This window comes from Pteropus alecto, unplaced genomic scaffold (assembly GCF_000325575.1).
Source record: "Pteropus alecto unplaced genomic scaffold, ASM32557v1 scaffold276, whole genome shotgun sequence".
Classification (NCBI taxonomy): Eukaryota; Metazoa; Chordata; class Mammalia; order Chiroptera; family Pteropodidae; genus Pteropus; species Pteropus alecto.
The window spans coordinates 4,584,873-4,608,108 of NW_006438074.1; the positions used below are offsets into that span (position 1 = coordinate 4,584,873).

At 35.7% G+C, this 23,236-nt stretch overlaps 1 protein-coding gene across 7 annotated transcripts in view; it reads left to right on the forward strand.

The window, feature by feature from the left end:
* The first annotated feature begins 10 nt into the window (after nt 1-10).
* The window catches only part of GPHN (gephyrin), a 390,228-nt gene continuing 367,002 nt past the window's right edge, over nt 11-23,236 (forward strand). For 2 of the 7 annotated variants that reach the window (XM_006915134.2, XM_015591978.1), the window contains exon 1: nt 11-926. In XM_006915134.2, the coding sequence (XP_006915196.1) occupies nt 863-926 (64 nt within the window). In that variant the 5' untranslated portion in view covers nt 11-862. The remainder of the gene's footprint in view (nt 927-23,236) is intronic. The other 5 variants (XM_025049111.1, XM_025049112.1, XM_025049109.1 and 2 more) reach the window with 5 other exon arrangements.

Genomic DNA, 23,236 nt, shown 5'->3' on the forward strand with positions numbered 1-23,236 from the left:
TGCGAAAAGAAGGCAGGACAGGATACCTCCTTCTTTGCCCACGGCGGACTGTCACAGTAGCCACCCTCTGTCACGCACGCGGCTTTCTAAGCTAATTCCAGGTTCCCTGGCGCCTTCAGGGGTCGGCCGGCAGCTCCCAGGGATTGCGAGGAGTGATTCCCCAGCTAAGCTCTTCCCTCGTCCCCTCCGAAGAGCGGCTTCGTGACCCCGAGAGTCGGTCGGAGGAGCCGGGCTCGGCAGGGGATTGCTTTTGTCTGGCGCTCGGCAGGGGCTGCGTTCGTGTCTCGCGCGCACCCGCTCCGCGCTCTCCTAGCCAATCCGGCGCTACTCGCGCGTCCCGGAGCTTTCCGGGGTCCTCCTCGGGCTGAGCCGGCTCCTCTCTGCTCTCAGTACTCCGCAACCGAGCTCTCACTCCTCCCCGCACTCTCCATGAGTTCCACGCCTCGCGGTGTGGCTCCGCCCTGTCCCCGAGTCCGCCCCCGCAACCTCCGGAACGTGTGCTCTCCTTTCCCTTCACGCCTGCCTTCCAGCAGCCTTGGGTCTCGCGCTGCGCCCGGCGGCTGGGTCTCGCCGCCCTCGCACCGACACCTCCGCGTGCCGTGTCTCCCACCCGCAAATCGCCGCCTCCGACCCGGGCTCGGGGTCGCGCGCCCTTGACTCCGCCCCCTCCCGCGGACTCGCGCGCTCCCTGCCCGGCCTGTCCCCCGGCGCAGGCCGCCGGCGCAAGGCTGCCTCCCCCTCCGTCCCCGCTCACCTCGCGCTCCCGCTCTCGCGCTCTCCAAGGCGAGCGCGCTCCCGGCCGGCGCGCTCTGAGCTCCGGCTTCTCCCGGCTCCTGTCAGTGCGGTGACTGCGCTGGGAAACATGGCGACCGAGGGAATGATCCTCACTAACCACGACCATCAAATCCGTGTCGGAGTCCTCACAGGTAACCGGGGAAAGAGGTCCGGTACCGCCACCGCCGCTGTCCCCGACTTGCCTCACGCTTCTTGCCTGTGGTGACCCTCCTCTGCGGCCTCAAGAGGAGGGAAGACTGAGGAGGGGGACGGGAAGGGGGGGCGTTTTACAACCGCTAAGAGCTGCTGGAGGTTAGGGTGTTCCCGCGGGGCCCCCGGGAGCTGGAGCCCGCCCCGTGGGATGCCAAGCCCCAGCGCCTTCGCAGCCGAAGTCCCTGGTCCCCGGGGACCGAGGGGCCGGTGCGGCGGGCGCTGCGGGGCTCCTTGCTACCGGTGCAGGCGGCGGGATCCCGGCTCCGCAGTCTGGAGTACGGCGCTCTCCGCTGGCCCGCGCGCTTCCTCCGCTAATGCAAGTCCCGGAGAGGGGGGAATCCCAATCCCACCCTTCCCTCCACTCTCCCCCTCCCCCACCTGAAAGGACCCGCGCGCCTCCTGCGGTGCTTGCCCGGGGCACGGGCCGGACAAGACTGGGGTGTTCATCAGGCAGAACCCTGCTCCGCCTCATGCTGCCCCTCGCAAGCCGGGCATCTCCTCAGTCACCCATGGGACACCCCTTGTCTCCCCCGGGATGTGGGGCATCGGCTTGCACCCCGACCTCGGAAAGTGTCTGCATTCCACCTTCCCGAACTAAGGGCCCTCTGCCCGCCTCTTCGTTTCCTTAGAGAGAGAGGCTGCAGCTTGCGGCTGGGGATCCAGCCCTTTCCACTTGAGAGAGGATTCCCCCACTTGGCTTTTGTGTCCTCCTCCCTTCTGGGAACCCCCTCGCGGGATGGTCCCGAGGCTGGTGAGGAGCGCACTTTTCCCGGGTCGCGTTTCCCTCCCTCGCGGAAGCCCTGTGTGCCCTGCATATCTGATTTCGTTGCGTTGTATTTGGGTAATATCCCTCCCTCAGTTAAGGCGATAGGCGGTTGCTGCAGGGCATGACTTCCGAGGTGAATAGCAAGCCGATTTGTAAGGGTTTCTGCTGTGATTCTGTAGTTGGCAAGGCTTATATATAATTGAGTGGCGAGGTGGGGGTTAAAGAACTATATTTGGAATCTGAAGGCTTAGTTCGGAGTAAAGGAAATCCAAGACTTACAGTTGTGATTTCGGAAAAAGAAACGATGTAAACGGGAATCCTAGTGTCTCCCTCCACCCCTCCACCTCTCCACTCTTCCACCCCCCTCCCAGTTCTTTTTAATTTTTTTCGCTTGTCAGATTCTGACAGGTTGAGACGGTGCTCGAGAAGGGACTAAATTGAATGAGACTTGTTTTATTATTAGGTACAAAAAAATCGTGCTGGTAGATCTGAGTGCAAAGCTTAATTTGGCTGCTGAGTTTGATGAAAAGGAGATATCTATGACATTCCTTCTACTCTTTTAAGTAAAGAGGTTGCCTTTCCCTGATATTCTTTCCAAATGTTAATAGATGTAATTTATTGAATTTTTCCTAATCGAAAGCCCCACGGGTAGGGAAACCAGTCTAAACCAGTTTCCAGGAAGGGAATCCCCCTTAATCAGAAGATGTGCTGTTCTCGTTTTTTGGTGCTGAAATTGTTGCCTTGTGCAAAGATTCAGTTATATCTCAGAATTTGTTAGAGTTGACATTGCTGATTTTCAGAGAATCTAATCACGGGATGTAAAGTGTATACCCTATATCAACCCTCAATTTGCACTTTAAATTCCAGCCATGTTTTGAAAATTAATAGAGTAGTAAGAGTGAAGCTTAATGAAAACCACAGTATGTCTACTGTCAGATGTTTGACAGGTCATACACAGGTGTTTTAAAGTTAAACCATAGAGACTTTTTGTAAAAAACATTTTTTAAATTTAAATTTTCCCCAATTTTATTTAGTGAATCATCTTACTTGGGCCAAGTGACATAGTAGATAGGTGTTGTACAGATGCTTTGAAAGATGCGGTCCTTGTATCCCTGCAGTCCAATAAGGATAACATTGAAATGCAAACAACTAAAGAAACAATGTATATAATTATTTTGTTAAAATTGTCAAATAAGTTACCTGTGAGTTTGAGGGCTAAATGTAAAAGGAATTCTATATTCGGATAGATTAGGAGCAGATATGATTTCCTGAAGGCAGAATTTAGTACATTTACTAGCGATGAGAAGAAACTGACATTTTTAAGGGGAGTCGAAAGTCAGTGGCAACCTTACAAATGAAAATGTGGTGAGCATGAGGCTTTCGAGCAAAATAAAAATGTGCTACAAAGGCCTTGAAAAGCCCAGGTGGGATAGGTAGGCAGCACAGGCAAAATGTCAAGGAGAGAACTTGCCAGTGGAATTAAGGAATCAAAGGTAAACTGGAGAAACTGTCTCATGAGAATAAGGTACAGTTTAGGGGAAAAAGTCTAGGGTCCGGAATAAGGATGTAGCTGAAGGAATAAAGAGGAAGTTGCAGATTTCGGAGAAGTGGTAACAGGACAATAGGATTTGATGATAAAACAGATATTAGAAGTCAGAAACAACTGAGGTTTTTATGTGAAAAGTTTTTGCTATAAATATTACCTATTATGATAGAGCCTGGACATATGGAGAAGAATCAGGGGAAAGAGCACCAGCCCTCAGTCTGCAAATAATGAATTTTATTACAAACAGCTTAATATTTATACTCTTGACTCCATGTGATTTTGTGCAAAAAAAAAATATATATATATATAAAAATGAAGCTATGTTGTTTAATTGTCTTGTAGAACTTTAAGTTTGCAGTTTTAATGTGTGCAATTATTCCTTACCGAACTTAAGCACTGCGATTTCATATTTAAGAAAATTGAGTTAAGAGGCCACACTTAAAACTGTGATTTTATGAGTTGTAATTTGAGGCTCTCTTTAAACGTGGAGGGCTTGTTTCATAAAATATCCTCTGCATGCTTCATAATAGGGATTTTAAGTATTTTATCTAAATCTGTTTGACAGAGGTAGTGGAAAGAATTGTCTACCCATGCACATTTTGCAGTGTGGTAGTATTTTTGTGAAATTATATTGTCACTTCTACAGTCTTTAATTGGTTTCTTTGTGATGTTTTTGATTATCTGTTGAAAGATAGTATTTATACTTGGAAATTTCATCTTCTGGATGTTTTCTTATTCTTCATTTCAGCTATGAATTTGGTAACTATAGTGTGCAGTCTGTTGAAACTTCTCATCAAATGAATTACTATTAGAATTTTGAAAGACTAATGCAAGAAAGGAAAATATTTAATAAAGGCATTTTTTTTTTTTACTTGGCTATCTTGAATTATTTAGGGCTTGGAAGTCAGATTTGATAATATAACATGTATATTTTAGTTTTGCTAATTATTTTTATCAGGAAATTGGGGACTTTTTGTATATAAAATAGGTTATCATGGAAACATTTTATGTTGAACATTATTGTCTATCTCTAGAACAATATCTGTTAGTAATTATGTTGATTTGCCACAAATGAAGGTTATTTGGTCTTTGGTGACATAAGACCTAGTATCAATATCAGTTTCTAATGTTCTCTACTTCTATTGCTATTTCTAACAGAGACTAAAGATAATATGATAATGAATAACGAGAGGCAAATAAGTATGTGCTGCTTTGAAACTAGAAACAAGATATAGGGCAGATATAGGATTTTTTATTTTTATTTTTTTTAATAGCTTCGGTAGTAATTATACTTACAGTCTTAACAGTTACACAGGAGGTTGACTATATTTCAGATGTGTCACTTCACCTGTTTTTTTCTATTTCTAAAGAAGCAGTTTATCAAGGGGGCATGCTAGTTCTACTATAAAAGTTTCATGGAAACATCAGGAACATAATGAGTATATGTATTTTTGTGTATAGTATAGAATGAGATAGATTACGTTCCATTGGCTATTTAATATCGTGTTAGCTAGCCACTGCTAATGTTCGGTACCAAAGCACTTAAAGATGATAACCTATTACCTAAATTTTTACTAACCGTGGCATGGAAAGGTCATTTTTAGGAAGGGTCATGTTAAAATCACATTTTTGCTCTAGTAATATACATTTTTATTGCACTAAGCTGTAGGTTTGCAATCAGTAAGAGATGTTAGAGCGAATATAAGACTGGATTATAGAGGGATAAAAGGCTAATTGTAAACTAGAACACTTGAAAATATTAGTTGCATGTTGGGAGTATTTCAGTCATTCATAAGTAAAATCATTCAAAATATTAAAAAAAAATTCAATATCAAGGAGATGATAACCATATACTCTGGAATTGTTCAAGCATTTGTTTTATTTCATTGTTCAGGCATTTATTTTATTTCATTCTTCAACTCTGGAATTGTTCAAGCATTTATTTTATTTCATTCTTCCACTTTATCCTTGTGCGTTACAGCTGTCAATATTATTTTCTGAAAAGCCCATATATTGATGAGGCTATATAAATATATCTTTGTTTTGAGAATACGTGTTGTCATTAAGTAGCAAAATCACTATTGCAAACAAAACCTAAATTCTACTAAATGGAATTGTGTGTTCTGGCAAACATACCAATATTGATCTATATGACTTTTGTTAAAAAGAAGCCTATATCTCAGACTATGTTGTTCTTTCATGAATTTTTGGTTGGAAGCAATGTATTAGAGGATTAAATTTTTAGTTAAAGTAGGAAATTATTAAATTAATTTCTAATGAATATACTAATACCGTTATCACTGGCAAAAGTCTATAAATTGTTAGTACATAGATTGTTACATATTGAGAGTCTTAACTATTAAAAACACATATGATCATTTGACTTTAATTGAGAGGTATATGGTGGAGAATCAGCAGTATGTTATTGGGGAAGAAATGATCTCTGAGTCTGTTTTTACTCTTCTAGGTTATTCCTGGTTAAGTTGAATAGGGTGCTTTCTTGAAATACTGAGTAAAACAGGTAAAATCTATACTTTGCTCCTGGAAATAGGATTGAAGAATAGGATTGAAAAAGCATATTTGGAATTTGAGATGTTAAAAAAAAACAACACTGAAAAAGAAAGTAAGCACAGGGATTTCTTCTTTAACAACTGGGCAGAGACGATGAATACCAAGGCAGAAGAAAAGGTTAATGTGCTTAAAAGTAATTGAGATTGTAGTTAATATGAATAACATGCAATCTTAATTTTTGAGTGACCTCCCAAAAAGCAAATGTCTAATGAAGTGTTGTCACGTAGAAGTTCTGTTCAGATTGTTTGGTGAGTTCATAAGTGAATTTGTATTTAGTTAATTTTAACTATGTAGAACTGCTCGAAAATTTTATAATTAAGATAAACAACCCTAACAACTTTTATAGTAGTTTTGCCAGTGAGGATACATTTTGAAAGAATGGAATTAAATTTACTATGCTTTAAAAATTTTACTAATTTGAAAAATAAAGGAGCAAGGAAATGAGATCTGGTAAAAAGAGTATTACACAGTTTTTGCCCTGCTTCTCAAATTGGGGCACATGACATTGTGTCAAGGGATACTCTAAGGACACCTTAGAATCTAAGCTGTGGGAACAAACGTAATAATTCTTGAAGTAGTAATTGTACTTGAGACTATGCAATTTAAACCACTTTAATATTAGATAAGCATGAGTAAATTAGGCACAGAGTGTAGAATTCTCATGAGCTTTTAAAATAAATCAGAAACTTCAGAGAAATTTCAAGTGAATCCATTGTATAACTCCAGATTTTGTCTGTCTTCTGTTATTGGTACTTTGGCAAAAAAAAAAAAAAAACAATTTAAGGAGCACTGGTCACAGAAGGAACACTGAAAGACCCATTTTATAATGCTAGTCTGGCCAGTAAAATTTTGTAACCTCGAGCAATATTACTTAACTCTCTCTCTCTCTCTCAATTTTTCTCACCACCGAAATGAAGGAATCATTCTCTAAGGTCACTTTAAGCTCTTGTGGCAATGTATGTTTCTATCTTTTAACATCTTGACCAGCTAGAAAGAGAAAGAATATCAAGCTTAGTTGATTTTTTTTGGTTTTTATGTTGGAAACGATAATGGGAAAGGGAAAATTATACGTAAAAATTGCAAGAGAATAAGAAATGGAAGAAAAGATAAAAATTTCACAAATTAGGTCTTGTCAGTATAAACTGAAGGAGAAATATTTAGATTTTTTTTTTATTTAGAAATTTTTGTGGCATTAATCCTCTTTCTGTTACCAGTAGGTTTAGTCTCAGTTTCAAATTCAGCTCAAGCCTCATTTCCTCAAATAAACCTTTCCTAGGAATTATTCTCTACAATAATATCATTCTTTGTTTTCCTACAGTGTTTATAAATTTTTGCCTATACCCTGTAATCATGTACAAGTGAGAAGCTGCAAAGTATAGTTAAAATAAATAAATAAATAAAGGACTTTGGAGTCCAACAGATTTAGATATTAGACCCTGTTGGGCCAGTATTGTGGGAGATCATTTAACCTCTCTGAATTTCAGTTTCCTTCTCCAAAATGAAGATGGCAACACTTATTTCACTGAGGTTATAAGAACTAAGATAATATGTGAAAATGCCTACCATGTATATCTGTCTTGCACTATGTACTCAATAATCTTCTTTTCCTCTTCATATGTTGCTTACGTGCAGTAAGTTCTTGAAACAGGTGATTGTGTCCTTTACCTCTTTTGTGGCTTTTTGTCATAGCAGCTATTAATGAGATAATTGCATAGAAGATGTTTAATTAAAAAAAAAATGGATGGTGTGACATTTATATAGGAGCTTAAGAATCACCTACCTGGAAATATTTAGGTAAACCAGAACTTCACAGAGTTCAGGGTAGGTGGAGTGCGGTTTAGTATTTTTTGGATACATTTATAACTGGTATAAGGTAATATTAATAATGTGTATTTGAGACACTTTACACTATCAAATTTAATATGTTGTCTCTTAATTGATGGTCATAGTCTGTATGAGGATCATTTTAGAGTAATTTTTAAGATATCTTAAAAGAATTTAAAATTATAAGTAAAAGAAATTCTGAAAATGCTATTATTTGTTTTAAAGGTTATTTGTGATGTCAAAATAGCAAAATGGCATAAAATAGGAGTCAACTTACCAGTTTCTTTAGCTTCAAGTTGGGGTAATTATGCTTACCTTACAGGATTAAGTGAGGAACAAAGGAAATAATGTATTTAATATTCAGTACCTACTATGTGCCAGGCTCTATACTCGAGTGAGGGATACCATAGTGAATAAGATAGACATGCATCCTCATCTTCTTGGAGCTTATGTTTTAGCACTAACATGAACACACTAATGAAGTTGGATATTGACAAATTCATGCTTCATTTATGTTGCATTTCTAGGAATAAAGAGCTTCTATATTTTATGTTTGATAAAGATAAATATAAACACCAAAATTGTTTTCATGTCAAGCCACCTTTGACACAAATTTTTATTATTTTTGTTTGTTTATTTATTTATTGCTTTTATTTATTTTTATTAAGTTTATTGGGGGTACCATTGGTTAATACAATTATATAATTTTCAGGTGTACATTATAATTTGACATCTATATATTCTATTGTGTGATTACCACTCAAAGTTCAGTTTCCTTCAGCTGCCGTATATTTGATCTTTTACCCACTTCACCCTCCCCCTACCCTCCTATATCTGACTCCCTTTACCCTGTCTACCTCTTCCCTCCTCCCCCGCCCCCTACCTTCTGATAACCACTAGTACATTGCCCATGTCCCTGAGTCTCTGTTTGTCCTGTCCATTTGTTGCTTTTAGGTTTCTGTCCTACATATAAGTGATATCATGTGATTTTCAACTTTTTCTGTCTGGCTTATTTTGCTTAGCATGATTATCTCAAAGTCCATCCAGGTTGTCATAAATGGCAGTATTTCATCTCTTCTTATGGCTAAGTGATATTCCATTGTATATACGTACCACAGCTGCTTTAGCCAGTCATCTATCATAGGACACTTCGGTTGCTTCCATGTCCTGGCCACTGTGAATAATGCTGCTATGAACATCGGTGTGCAAATATCTTTTCGGATATGGGTTTTCAAGTCTTTGGGGTAAATACCCAGTAGAGGGATTGCTGGATCATATGGTAGATCAATTCTTAGTTTTTCGAATAACCTCCATACTGTTTTCCATAGTGGCTGTACCAATTTGCAGTCCCACCAGCAGTGTATGAGGGTTCCTTTTTCTCTGCATCCTCTCCAGCATTTGTTATTACTTGTCCTGTTGATTATAGCTATTCTAACAGGTGATACAAATTTTTAAACTATTACACATTTCCTGCTTTCTCAGATAGAAGATATTGAACATAATATAATTATTTTTTTTCAGTCAGGTTTAACTAATTATAGCTGACATTTATTGGACCTGTAAATGGTATGAATATATTCTATTTGTGCTAAGCACTTTGCATATGTTATTCAATCCTTACTTTTATAAGGTACTGCTGTATTATTCTTCTTATACTGCCTGAGAAGTAGAGGAGTTAAGTAACTTGCTCAAGATAAACCAGTGGCCATGCCAGAATTCAAGCACAGGTTTGACTGTGCTCTTAGCAATTACATTTCTATATTCTATTCTGAATATCTGTTATAGTGGAGTGTGGTAGTATAGTTCTATACTGTATTTACTTTTGGGTTGTGACTTTATATACTTGCCCTTCCCCTTCAAATTCCTAATCTGCCATAGTCCTGAGAAGCACATAAACAACCTTGCTAAGAATTATGTATATCACATTTAGTTAATCTTAAACTGAGGTCTAAAGAATAAGTATTTTCACTTTTGGGTTGAGGATATTAGAGGATGAATGGGTATTGCTTATCAATTTACTTATTTCTTTGTACTTTGAGATTTCAGAATCATGGTTAATTGGATCTGCCTGATGCTGAAAATGTTAATAAAAATGTAGAAATTTGAGAAAGGAAAAGAAAGTACAGTCTGAGTGCTAAATGGAAATGAACTGTTTTCTTTAATCCTCTATGTACTGTTAAGTTCTTTTTTAAAAGAACATTAAGAAAAAAGTACACTTGAAGTTGATGGTCTTTAAAGTCTAATTCAGGTTAAGAATTTTTGGATATCTTGGAAACGAATAGAGTAAATATTTTCAGACAGAAAAACAATAAAACATTTTAAAAAGTAATTAAATTTCCCCTTCCACTTGAATCAATACTGGGTATTTTGATTCCTATGCCGTTTTAAAATTGTACTTTGATAAAATTAATATCCCTACAATAGAAGTTACATTTGAATTTAGTTACAAGTGGGAAAGCTCCTTATTTCTTAAGTCATATTTTTATTGAGTTTTAAAAACTTTAATTAAAGTGTATTTGTGTGTTGCAAAAACTGTAACAATACAGAAAGGTGAAATGTGACATTAAGCTCTACCTTAAGATTTTGTTTTTGTTTATTATTTTATATACGAGCATATATTTGAATATACACATACGGAATCAGACATTATATCAGAGTTTGCAGGTTGGCAGACTGCTGGCCATAATTGACCAGTAAACATGTTTCATGAGTATGTTTTTACAAAAAGGTATGTTTCTAACATTTTTAAAAAGGATATAATACACATAAACCAATTTTTTAGCTTTTTGAGATTCGGCAACACTGCAATCTCTTTCTCACATGACAATAGTTGATTAGAATGGCTGTCTCCTTGAGATAAGGGCTGTATTCCCCAGTTTTCCACAATTCCCACTTAACCTATGTATGTTAATCTGCCTCACTCCATAGGCATTTGAGTTTGTGATCTTTGCTTGAACGTAGTATTCTGAAACTCCTCTCTCCAGCTTATCTTTGACATCCTTTCATATTAGTGAAAATAATAGTTAACTTCACTGAGAGCTTACCAAATATTAAATACTTTTCTAGAGCCTATTAATTCTTTTAATCCTAACAGTATCACCAATTCACAGTTGAAATTGTAGCAGAGGCTAATTTGCTCAAATTACTGAGATAAGAGACCAAGCTGCCAGTTGAACCCATGTAGTCCGTTCCTAGAGTGTAAGCTCTTTACCACTACTTTATACTTCTTAGCATGTAACAGTTCATATAACTAACTATACATCTTTCTTTTTAATGGCTCTATTACATTGCATCACACGTTATGATTTAATCAGTCCTCAATTGATGAACGTTGAAGTTTCTAATTTTTCACCAGGACAAATGTTGTAGATAATAACATTGTACATCTATCATTGCATATGTGTGAGGTTTTTTAATGTAAGATTAATTATAATAAATAGAATTTGGGGATCAATGGTATGTGGATTTTAAAATTTTGATAGAAATTAGAAGCTTGCTTTCCAAAAAAGGATGTACTAATTATAATTAATATTCTCATCTTCATTTGGTATTATCTTTTTAATCATTACAAGTTCTTTTGAGATATCTCAAGTTAGTTATATTAGTGAATTAGAACCTTTTATTGCAAATGACAGATACTCAGCTCAAAATTAGTTTAAATGAAAAGGGGACTTTATTAATTTACATGACCACAGAGTATAGAGGAAGAACTGACTTTAGGGACTCAAGCAATGTGTACTGGGAATTCGTGTAATCACAGACTCTTACTCTCCATTTCAGTGCTTTGTTTTTCTGAGTATGTTACAGGCTGACTTCATGTAGCCAGAATTGGGGGAGATGGGAACATTAGGAGATATAGTAATAGACAAGTTCAGGCTTTCCTCTTCTCAACTAGTGAATCCACAGGAAAGATTTTCTTTCTCATGGCATTTGTATGTTAAATTATACAATGCTCCATCATGTCCATCTTGGGGCCAGTCATTGTGACTGGGATAGTAAGAACTTTGGCCAGTTCTGTATCACATGTCTATCTTGGGAGTGAGACACTAAGCAACCTCACCAGAATCACATAGAGAGGAGAAAGGGAAGCCTTCAGAAGAGGAGTTTCTGCTAGTAAAAGGGGATAAGTGTGCTGGGGAGACAGCTCTATTGTTAGAGGTTCCCTGAAGTCTTGATGCAGTTTTGCTTTCTTTTTTCGCAAGCATATACTTTATTATATCTACCCCATTTCCTCTTTCTCCTGCTTCTTCCATGAAAATAGTCCTCTGGCAGACAATTCTAAATTAGAGCCAGTTATAGTATGAGAATTAGGGTGTTAAAGTCAGCGCCTCCTAATATCAACAGTGGTTATTTTATTTATCAGAAGCATTCACAAAAAGTCACTACTTTTTCATATCTGTATAGGAATGGTTATCTAAAAACATTTTCAAACAGTAATATACATATAATAGAGAGTAAGATTTTACTAGTTTTTACAACAACCCTTGTATGTTGCTTTATTTTAAATTTGTGATCAGCTATTGGTTTTTAGTCTTTTTTTCTACAAATGATCTTTCTCAGTGTTTCTTAAATTTTGTTCTAGCAACTCTTCTCTGGGAGATGTTATAACAGGTGTAGTATGAAGAGGTTTTTATATGGACAAATTAGTTTGGGAAGTGCTATATAATATATCCCTCCTTTTGGAGATTCCCAGTTTATTTATTAAAGTATATTAGCATTTTAAAAATGTAATATTAGAATTGTGAATCCTGTTGAACTTTATTTAGTCTAGTGTTTTCACAACTTTTTGATAATGGAACACTTTTTCAAGACACACGAGAGTTCCCTTCAACACCTTTTTGGGATATAATGGTTTTTGCCCTGCAAATGATCTTTTGGAAGTCTATGTAAGACCTTTATACTTATTCTTTTAGCTTTTTGCTGTAGAAATAGTAGCTTCCTACTATAATCTTCCTACTGTGAAAATTAATTCTTTTATTCTGGATTTATCTTTAAAATATACATATTTTCCCCAATCATTCACCAGCTCTCATTTTTTTAATTTTTCTTTTTTTATATTAAAATATTGGCTGAACATATTATTCAGAAAATCCATTATAGCAAAGAGTGGAAAGACCAATCTTGATTCTGTTACTACTATGTGGGGAAGAACACTGGATCAAGTTCTATTTTGGATATTTCCAGTACGAGTTTGGTATCATTATCTATAGAATGCAAAGTTAAATAAATACTCTCTAAAATCACCTTCAGCTCTCAAATTTTATTAATCTCAATCTCAGGAACATACCTCATGTTTACTATTCTCTTATTGCTTGATTTATTATCTACAATCTATTAATGACAGCAAAATTACTCATCTGAAATACTTTCCTTACTTCAAACAGGAAAAATTGCTAGAAAAAGGCACCAACAGTCATACCAAATGTACATGGAAATAAATGTCTGTTACCTTCACTGCATAATATGTGCAATTTTATTTTGTTCAATATCACATGCTACAGAGTTCAGATTGCAAAATGCTTAAGATTTAGAATAAAAGTTATATGCATATTAAGTGTAATAACTGATGCACACAATCAAGCTTTAAGTGTAATAACTGATGCACACAATCAGGTCCTCAAATAATATTGTATCATTCAAGATTGTTTCATTATAACCTTGATGAGAAAAATTAAAATCAATTCTGGGCTAGGACCACTATGTGTGGCATTTACCGTGTCTGCGTGGGTTTTCTCTGGGTACTCTAGTTTCTTTCCATAACCCAAACATGCACATTTCAGTGTTTAATATTAGAAGTTTTGGGTCCTTACTCAGAAGTTTGACGTTTTTGTTACCAGAAAAATGCCGTACGAACTTAACTTTTGTTTATATCAATTAATCTGTGGTCAAATTGGTTTCAGTCTATGTCATTTCACTTAAAATCAGTTTCCAAGAACCTATGCAGTGTCAGGTGAGGACTTAATGTACTCAGAATCGTAGGTGGGCTGTAGATTAGACCACCTGAGTTTATATGTAAGCGAAGTTTTCAGAGTTATTTAACTTCTCTAAGCCTCAGTTTTCTAATCTGTAAAATGAGGACTGCCAATGCCTGCCTTAGATAATTTTTTGGCAGGAAAGTTTGAGAATCATTGACTTAATACTGGCTTTGGATTTTCCAATATTCTTTTGCAGATGGGTCTGTGAAGTAATAATAATTTTTTAAAATTGTCATTTACACATAATAAAACATTCCTTTCTGATTCTTAATGCAGTTCAGAAGCAGGTTATATATAATATATGAGAAACTTGAAATAGACATCCCTCCCTCATAGTAGGAACTTTTAAGCAGATAGTTATGAATCTTATTTTATTACTTGATCACTTTCCTGTCCATAATTAATATATTATTCTGACCACTTGTACAACCCAGTTCAGTATATGTTAGTACACGTGGGTTGCTATAACAAAGTACCATAGATTGGGTAGCTTATAAACAACAGAAATCTATTTCTCACAATTTTGGAGGCTGGGAAGCCCAATATCTTCTAATATTAAACACTAAAATGTGCACGTTTGTGTTATGGAAAGAAACTAGAGTACCCAGTACATTCAATGTCCGGTGAATGCCCACTTCCTGTAGATAGGTGTCTTTTCTCTTTCTCCTCATATGGTAGGAGTGGGGAGGAAACTCCCTGGGGTGCTGCCCTCATGATTAACCACCTCCCAAAGACCCCACCTCCAAACCATCACACTGGAAGAATAGGTTTCATCATATGAATCTGGAAGGGAGGGTAGGGCACAAACATCCAGTTTGTAGCAGTATATACCACATGCTGCTTTATGCATTATGTTGGGAACTAAGACAGGCAAACCCAGAGATATGCAGGTTGGTTCCAGACCACCACAATAAAGTGAGTATCACAATAAAGCGAGTCACATGAATTTTTTTGGTTTCCCAGTACATCTAAAAGTTATGTTTACACTATACTGTAGCATATTGAGTGTGCTACATTTAAAAAATAGTGTACATACATTAATTTAAAAATGCCTTATTGGAAAGGCGTCATGGTACAAAAAAACCTTTATTGATTTAAAAATAAATGCTAACCATCATCTGAATTGTAATCTCTTTGTTGGTACCGGGTCCTACCTCCAATTTGTTATAATAATAATAATAGTAATAATAATGATATCATCATCATCATCATCATGTCTGGGAAGCACAATAAAGCATAGTGCAATAATAGAAGATATGCCTGTAAATATTTATAGTGTCCTTTAAGCGTGGGAAATTGGCTGTACAGTAGATTTACATTTTAAGCCATTTATATATTAAAACATTTGGCAAGTACTGTATGATAGGGTTTACCAAACTTTTTCCATAAAATGCCTGATAGTAAATATTTTAGGCTTTTTGGGCTATTCGATTTTTGTCACAAGTGCTCAGCTCTATCCTTGTAGCATAAAAGCAGCCATAGACAATATATAAATTAACAAACATGACTGTGTTCCAATAAAACTTTATTTGCAAAAATAGACAGTGGGCCAGAATTGTTCAGTCCATGCTCCAAGACATAGTCTATGTTAAGAAAGCATAATTCCAAGTTTCTTGCGTGTGAATTGAACTTTTATATTAGTTAAAATTTACATTATAAGCTGCCACAACATTTAGTGGCTTAACGCTACAATTTAATGTCTTTCACATATCTATGAATAAATTTGGTGTTTCTGCTTTAGGTAGCATTGCTTGGGCTTCTGGTATAGCTGCAGTCACCCGGAGGCTTTTTTAGGACTGTTGTCCAGGGCCTTGGTTCTCTATGTGGTTTCTCCACATGGCTGATTCATTAGCCTCACGGTGTGATGGCAGACTTCCAAGAACTATTCCAAGAGCAAGTATTGTGATAGCGAGGAAGCAGAAGCTGCCAGGCCAATTAAGTGTTAGGCCTAAAACTGGCACGGCCTCTCTTTTGCCATTATTCTCTTGGTCAAAGTAGTCACAGGCCCAACTCAGAGTCATGGTGGGAAGACTAGGAATACCAGGAAGCATGGTTAATCGGGGGTCATCAAAATAACAGTCTATCACAATATTGTTTTCATTGCAAGTGACAATTCAAATTGAACTAGCTTTAGTGAAGGAGAAATTTATTATAAGAAGAATGGGGTTTCTAGCTCACAAGACCTAAATATAGGATAAGGCCCTAGGAATATTGGACCCAAGATTCGAAGGTATTCAGGACTTTCTCATCTTTGTTTCACTCTGTAAGTTTCATTTTCTCTTACCATAGATCTGCCTTTTTCACAATGGAAAAAACAATGCCATTGACAGCTCCTGTGTTGTTTATATCTTCCCATTTTAGCCATTCTGAGAAGAATTGACTTTCTTTTAGCAGTTGTGTTTCTAAGATTTTTGAGGGAGAACTTTGTCCTGGACCGATAATTTGTGATCAGGGGACAGGTTATGTTGTACCAACCTTGTGGATAGGAGCAGGTCAGTTAACAGAAAAGGGGTGCTGAATATATAACCCCTAAGTAATCCACTTGCCTCCTCTTTAACCATCTATATATGGACATAAAATCATTCATTATTTTAATACATGAGTTGTTTCTTCATTACAGGCCTAATATACTTCTTTCTTCAGCTATCTATCGGCCTTTGGCTATTTCATTGTTCTGCTGGACAGTAGGCTAAAGACTGGAATTAGTTCAGAATTTGAATATTCGTTGTAATCTTTCCTTGCTTTCAGTAGAGGACAGAAGCATTTAGTACTTACTATTTCACTTTGCCACCATTAATATAGAATCAAATATGAAGGTGATCTTACCGTGCTGTTACTTATCGATTTCCAGGATTGATTTGGCAGATCTGGCTGGCTGAATGGGTATATTCTTCCTCTGGAAAGGGCCCACTTGCATACACAAAAGCAAGCATCTATAATAGAGAATGAAATAAGAGCTATAATGGAAGTACAGACAACATACTGTGGGTGCACAGAAGAAGGAACAATTAATTTTGACTGAATGGCTGTAGGAGGGATGGTATTTTAAAGAAGTTCGTGTTTGAGCAGGGCCTGGAAGAATGAATAACCCATCCTTAGAAAGGCAAGAAAAGGTAATCTGGCTGTCAGGTTTCTTGGCTGCTGAAGAGGTGGCACCAGAATGTCTAGGCTAAAGTAGATGAGTTTAAATATAGGTATTGGGAATTCAGGATAAACAGGAGCATGCACTTATCTGACTTTAAGTTTTTTTCAATTAGAATTACAAGCTCTAACTTGGTTTTGCTACTTTCAAGACTTAGATGACTGTATGATAGTTTGAAATTTGAGAATTTGATGTTTTAAACAATTTATCTCAAAGGCTCATATTTTTAGATATAGAAAGAACTTTGAAGATTATCTGTACTAACCCACTCTAGTATATAAAGAAACTAAGACCTAGTGAAATGACTTATTTATTATCTAAATGATAGAGTTAGGGCTAAAACCTAGGCCACCTTATTCCTAGTCTTTGGATAGTTAAAAAAAATTACACAGTGTATCCTCTGTAATAAGATTTGTCACAAATCGTACCCACTTGAATTACTAGCAGTAGCAGTTCTTAAATTTGAGAGATAACCTGCATACAGTAAAATGCACAAATGTTAATTGTACAACATGGTGAATTTTTCATATATGTGGACCCTTGTAAGTACCAGCCAGGTCAAGATGTAGAATATTTCCAGCTCTCCAGTAATCTCCCTATATTACTTTTACTAGTCAATATCAACTTCCCTTGCCACCCTATGTAATCTCCTATGATTTTATTTTGGGGATTAATTTAGCCTGTTCCCGAAATTTATACAAATAGAATGACTTTTGTCATTCATCGTTATGTCTGTGCTATTCATCTATGTTGTATGTAGCAGTTGTTTATTCTTTTTATTGCTATGTAGTATTCCATTGAATGAATGGATCATTATTTATTCTTCTGTTAATGGGCATTTGAATTATTTCTAGTTTTTGACTATTGTGAATAAAGCTGTTATGAATAGTCTCATATATGTCTTTTGATGAGTATATTTTCTCATTTCTAGGTGTACAATTGCTGGGTTGTTGTTTTCCCAAATTGTACCATTTGCTATACCCACCAGCAATGGAGGCGAGTTTCAGTTGCTTTACATTTTTGTCAAAATTTGGTATTGTCAGTCTTTAATTTTAACCATTCTGGTCAATGTGCAGTAACTTCAGAGTTATACTTCCCAGAAGAGTTACGATGTTGAGTACTTTTTAATATTTTAATTTTAAATAGGGCTATCTTTGCCTTATGTATTTGTAGGAGTTCTTTATAATTCTGAATTGGAGAACTTTGAATATTTGTATGACAAATACCATCTCCTAGTCTATGGTAAGTCTTTTCACTCTCTTAATGGTGTCTTTTAATAAATAAAAGTTTAACATTAGTGAAGATCAACTTATTAAATTTTATTTTTATGTTAAGTGTTGTGTCTTATTTAAGAAATCTTTGTCTACTGCAAGATCATAGAAATATTCTCCAAAATCTTTTGGAAGCTTTATTGCTTTGTTTGAATAATGTAGAGATCAAGAATTATTTTTTAAACATGTGGATATCCAGTTGATCCAGCACTCCTTTTTGAAAAAACTATCCTTTTCCCACTGTATTGTAGGGATCTGTTTTTAGAGAATATATTCTTTCCGTTGGTCTATTTTTCTATCCTTGCATCAATACTACCCTATCTTAATCACCATAGCTTTATAGTAAGTCTTGATATCTGGTAGTGAGAGCTCTCTAAATTTTTTTCCTTCAAATTTTTATGTTTTTTGTGGAGTGGTGGTGGTGGTTGACTATTCTCCATTGTTTGTACTGTCATACATTTAGAATCAGATTATGATTGGGATTGCATTGATGCAGTAGATCAATTTGGAGAGAATTGGCATCTTAACAATATAGAGTTTTCTACTCAGTGAACATGGATTATCTGTCCATTTTCTTGGGTCTTTAAATTCTCCCAGCAGTGTTTTACAGCGTCCAAGTTAAACATTTTGCATGTATTTTGTCAGGTTTATGGCTAGTTAGTTGATGTTTTAAATGTGCTGTTGTAAGTATATTATTTAAATTTCATTTTCCAATTGTTTTATATTACTACATAGAAATACAGTTGATTTTGTATTTTGGTCTTATAAATAGCAATCTTGCTAAATTAGCTTATTTTAAATATTTAATAGTTTGTAGATTCTTATGTATTTCCTATGTATACAACAATATCATCTGAAATTAATATTACTTCTTTCCAGTCTTTATACTGTTTTTTTTTTTAACTGCGATGATTAGCACTTCCAGAACAATGTTTAATAGAAAAATGGTAGTATTATTCCTGAACTTAAGAGGAAAATGTTTTTCACCATTATTATTTTAGCTATAGGTTTTTGTAGGTGCTGTTTATCACATTAAAGAAGTTCCCATCTAGTCCAGTTTTCTGAGAGTTTTATAAGTCGTTAATGGCTGTTAAACTTTATCAAATGATTTTTCTGGTTTTATTGAGATAAATCATATGGTTTGTGTTCTTAAGTCTGTAATATGGTGAATTACACTGAGTTCACTGTTAAACTAACCTTGCACTCCTAGGATAAATTCCACTTTGTCGTGATGTATCACTGGATTCAGTTTATTAATATTTTGTTTAAGATTTTACATCTATGTAAAGAGGGGGACTAGCCTGTAATTTTCCTTTCTTTTTAAATTAAATTTATTGGGGTGACATTGGTTAATAAAATTATATAGGTTTCAGATGTACAGTTCAATAATATATCATCTGTATATTGCATTGTATGTTCACCATCCACAGTCAAATCTCCTTTTGTCACCGTATATTTGACCCCCTTTACCCCTTATCTATCTCTCTTCTTCCCCACTGGTAACCACTGAACTGTTGTCTTTGTCTATGAGTTTTTGTTTATCTTGTTCGTTTTCGTATTCAGTTTTATATCCCACATTCCCAACTTTTTCTGTCTGACATTTCGCTTAGCATGATTATCTCAAGATCCATCCATGTTGTTGCAAATGGCAGTGTAATTTTGCTTTCTTGTAAAATTTTTTCAGATTTCGTTATCAAGGTTTTCTGGCCTCATAAACTATTGGGAAGTCTTCCCTATCTCTTTTATTCTCCAAAGGAGTTTGTGTTAGATTAGTGCATTTCATGTATACTAGAAAAGAATGTTGATTCTGTAGTTTGTTGATGTTAGTGTAATGTGTTAAAGTCAAATCGGTTAATCATGTTCAAATCTTTTAATGATTGAGCTTTTCTCTTGTTATTATCAGTAATGACAGAAGAATCTTAAAATCAGCTATGACTGTGGATTTATCTCTTTTTCCTTTCAGTTTTTTCAACTTTTCTTCTATGTATTCTTGAGCTTTTATTAGGTATATAAAAATTTAGGATTGTTAAAATTTATGGTTGAACCATTATGTGATTGTGAAATGTCCTTTATCTCAAGTATTTTTTGTCTTGAAGTCTACTTTGAACTTCTATCAATATAATCTTTTTTTTCATTGATATTTCTATGGTTTATTTTTTTTCTCTTATTTCAGCCTATCTGTATTTTTATATTTACGATATGTCTTTTGGAAATAGCATATTATCGGGTCATGTTTATTCGATTGAGTTTGACAATCATGTTAATTGGAATGTTTATTCTGTTTACATTTAATGTAATTCCTAATACAGTTAGAAATCTGTCATCCCATTATTGTTTTTCTATTCCATCTTTTTTGTTAAAAATTTTTCCTTTCTTGCCTATTTTTTGATTTTATCAAGTTTTATAAATTTTATTTTTACTAATTAGCTTTTTAGTTATACATTCTGCTATAATTTTTAGTCATCCTAAAGATTTTAATAAACATTTTTATTAGTGTATTATAAATTATTACTTTTACCATTTCCCACACAGTTTAACTTAATTTACTCCTTCCCACCCTTTGCTATTTATTTCATGTATTTTACTTCAGCATATGTTATAATCCATATAGACTTTATTTTCTTTTTGTAAATCAGTACTCTTTTCTGTTTATCCACATATATGCCCTTTCTAGTATTCAATTATTTTTGCAGTTCTTTGCTACCATCTGGGATAATTTCTCTGTAGCCTGAAGAAAGTCCTCTAATATTTCTCATAGTGCTGATCTTCTAGAGGCAGATTTTCTCAGCTTTTCGTTTGTCTATAAACATCTTTATTTTGACTTTCTTTTTGAAAAAGAAAATTTTTATAGTACAGGTTCTTGATTGACATCTTTTATTCTTTCAAGACTACAAATGTCATTCCTTTCTTTTCTGGCTGCCATAATTTCTGTTGAAAAGTCAGCCGTTAGTCTTTTGTTGCTCCATTAAAGGTAATGTGTATTTCTTGGCTGCTTTTAAGATTCTGTTTTTGTTTTTAGTTTATGACAGCTTGACCACGTGGTATCTAAGTATGATTTTCTTTGCATTTATCCTGTTTGGGGTTTACTGGGTTGATGTTTTCCACCAATTTTGGAAAAATTTTGACGTTAATACCTTTAAATATTGCTTCTACCCTAATCTCTCTTCTCTCTCCTCAACCTTATTAGATGTTTTGACTGTATCCCATATGTTTCTTTTCTTTGTTCTCTCTACTCTTTTTTCTCTATGGGTCAATTAGATATTTCCTATTGACCTTTTAAAACTTACTAGTTCTCTCTTTAGCTGTGTCCAGCTTAATACTAAACTTATCCAGTGAATTTAATTTCAAATATCTTATTTTTTTTAGTTCTAGGAAGTCTGTCTGATTTTTTAATAGATTTCTATTTGTGTTGCCCATCTCCATCCTTTTATAAAATTTGTTTACTTTTTTCATTATTTTATGAACATAGTAATAGTTTCTCTTTTAAAGTTTTGCTTACTCTGCTATTGACATCATATCTGGCTCTGCTATTTTCTGCTTTTTGTCTTGGTTACAAGTCATATTTTCTTGTCTTTCACATATGTCATAAAGTAAAGAAGAAACATACCATGAAAATATTGATGAAGAGTGATTATAATAATAGAAGTTGAAAACTTTAATTATAGACTGAACACTGTATATAATTTAACTGTAGAAGCTGAAAAGGATATCTTTCTCCAGAGATGGTTCCTCTTTTCAACTATAAGGTCAATTGGGTGAGGTCCTGACACCTCAATTTAATTAGGAATTGAACTAGATTTAATTAGGGTCAGTCTGGATTGCTGTTTTAGTAAGATTTAATCATCTCTCATTTGTCAACTTTGGCCAACTTTTTCAGTCTTTTTTGTTTGAAAAAGACTGTCAAGTTTCCTTTCCACGGTCCTGAGAGGCTACAGGAGATTGTTTCTTTCTTTGGAGATTTTGAGATTGGCCCTTTGATCTCTTGCTTCATAATGTTTCATATTCAGGCAAATGTTGGAGACCTGTCATGTATTGCTTGTGGTTAGTCCCTCTTTTCTAACAACTTTTCTCCTAAGAGACTGAGGAAGATTCCAGTCTGCTGTTCTAGCTCGTTCCCCAGGCTCCTGCATGAGGGAACTCAGCAAATGTCTTGTTTAGCCTTGCATTTTGGGACTTCCTAGTTTTCAGTCTACCATGCTAATAAGCTCTGCTGCTATCTCTTTTCACCAATCTTTCTGCCTGGGCCAATCTAAATTTTCAGTTAATGCTTCTAGGAAAGATATAGCAGGTGATTGTCAACTCACAAAGGAAGGGCTCTTCTCTTTCTGGAATTTCAGTTTATCTGCTTCTTGTTACTTCATAAGCTCTCTGATATAGTAAAAAATATAATTGCAATTCATTTATTTTTTTTCTCTTGTTGTTGAAATATAGTAACTGCTATCATTAAAGACTGAAACAGTGCAATCTATTTTTTGTGATTATAGAAGTAACTCATGCTGCATTAACTTAATGCTGCATAACAAATGTCCCCATAATTCTTGGCTTACAACAACATGTTAGCCAAAGGTTGGCAATGGCTCTGCTCTTGCTCCGTGTATCTTCTAATTCTGAGATCCAGGCTCTAGAACAATTATTTGGGCCACATTGTTCTTATAACAGGAAAAAAAGAGATTTGGCAGAAATACAAATAAGATCTTTGTCTTTTCAACCATTTACTCATAATAACAGGAAAGCCCTCAAAACTGGCTACATTTAGTCTTACTTTACCATGTAGTCTCAGACTTACTATAATGTTCAATTTACATTTCTAAATATAAAATATTTAACACAAGTTTGGGTCTGATCCATGGCATATAGTGTCATCACTTTCTCATTCTCTGAGAGAAGATAAACATCAGAATTGTAGAATTTTGTAAAGGATATATTTTAAGGGAGAGAGTGCTAGAAATAATAAAAGTCACAAACAAAAAATTCATTATCCAGCTCAATTTATTTTACCTAATATGGTTCACAGTGGAGTTTAAAGTAAGTTAACCAGACTCTCTATTAGAATGGGAATATCTATGAAGAGGGTTAAGTTTATTTAGTTATTTATATTAATAGATATTTTTCTAATTCAGAGCAGTTCTTAGTGGGTCAGATTTTCATGAAGGG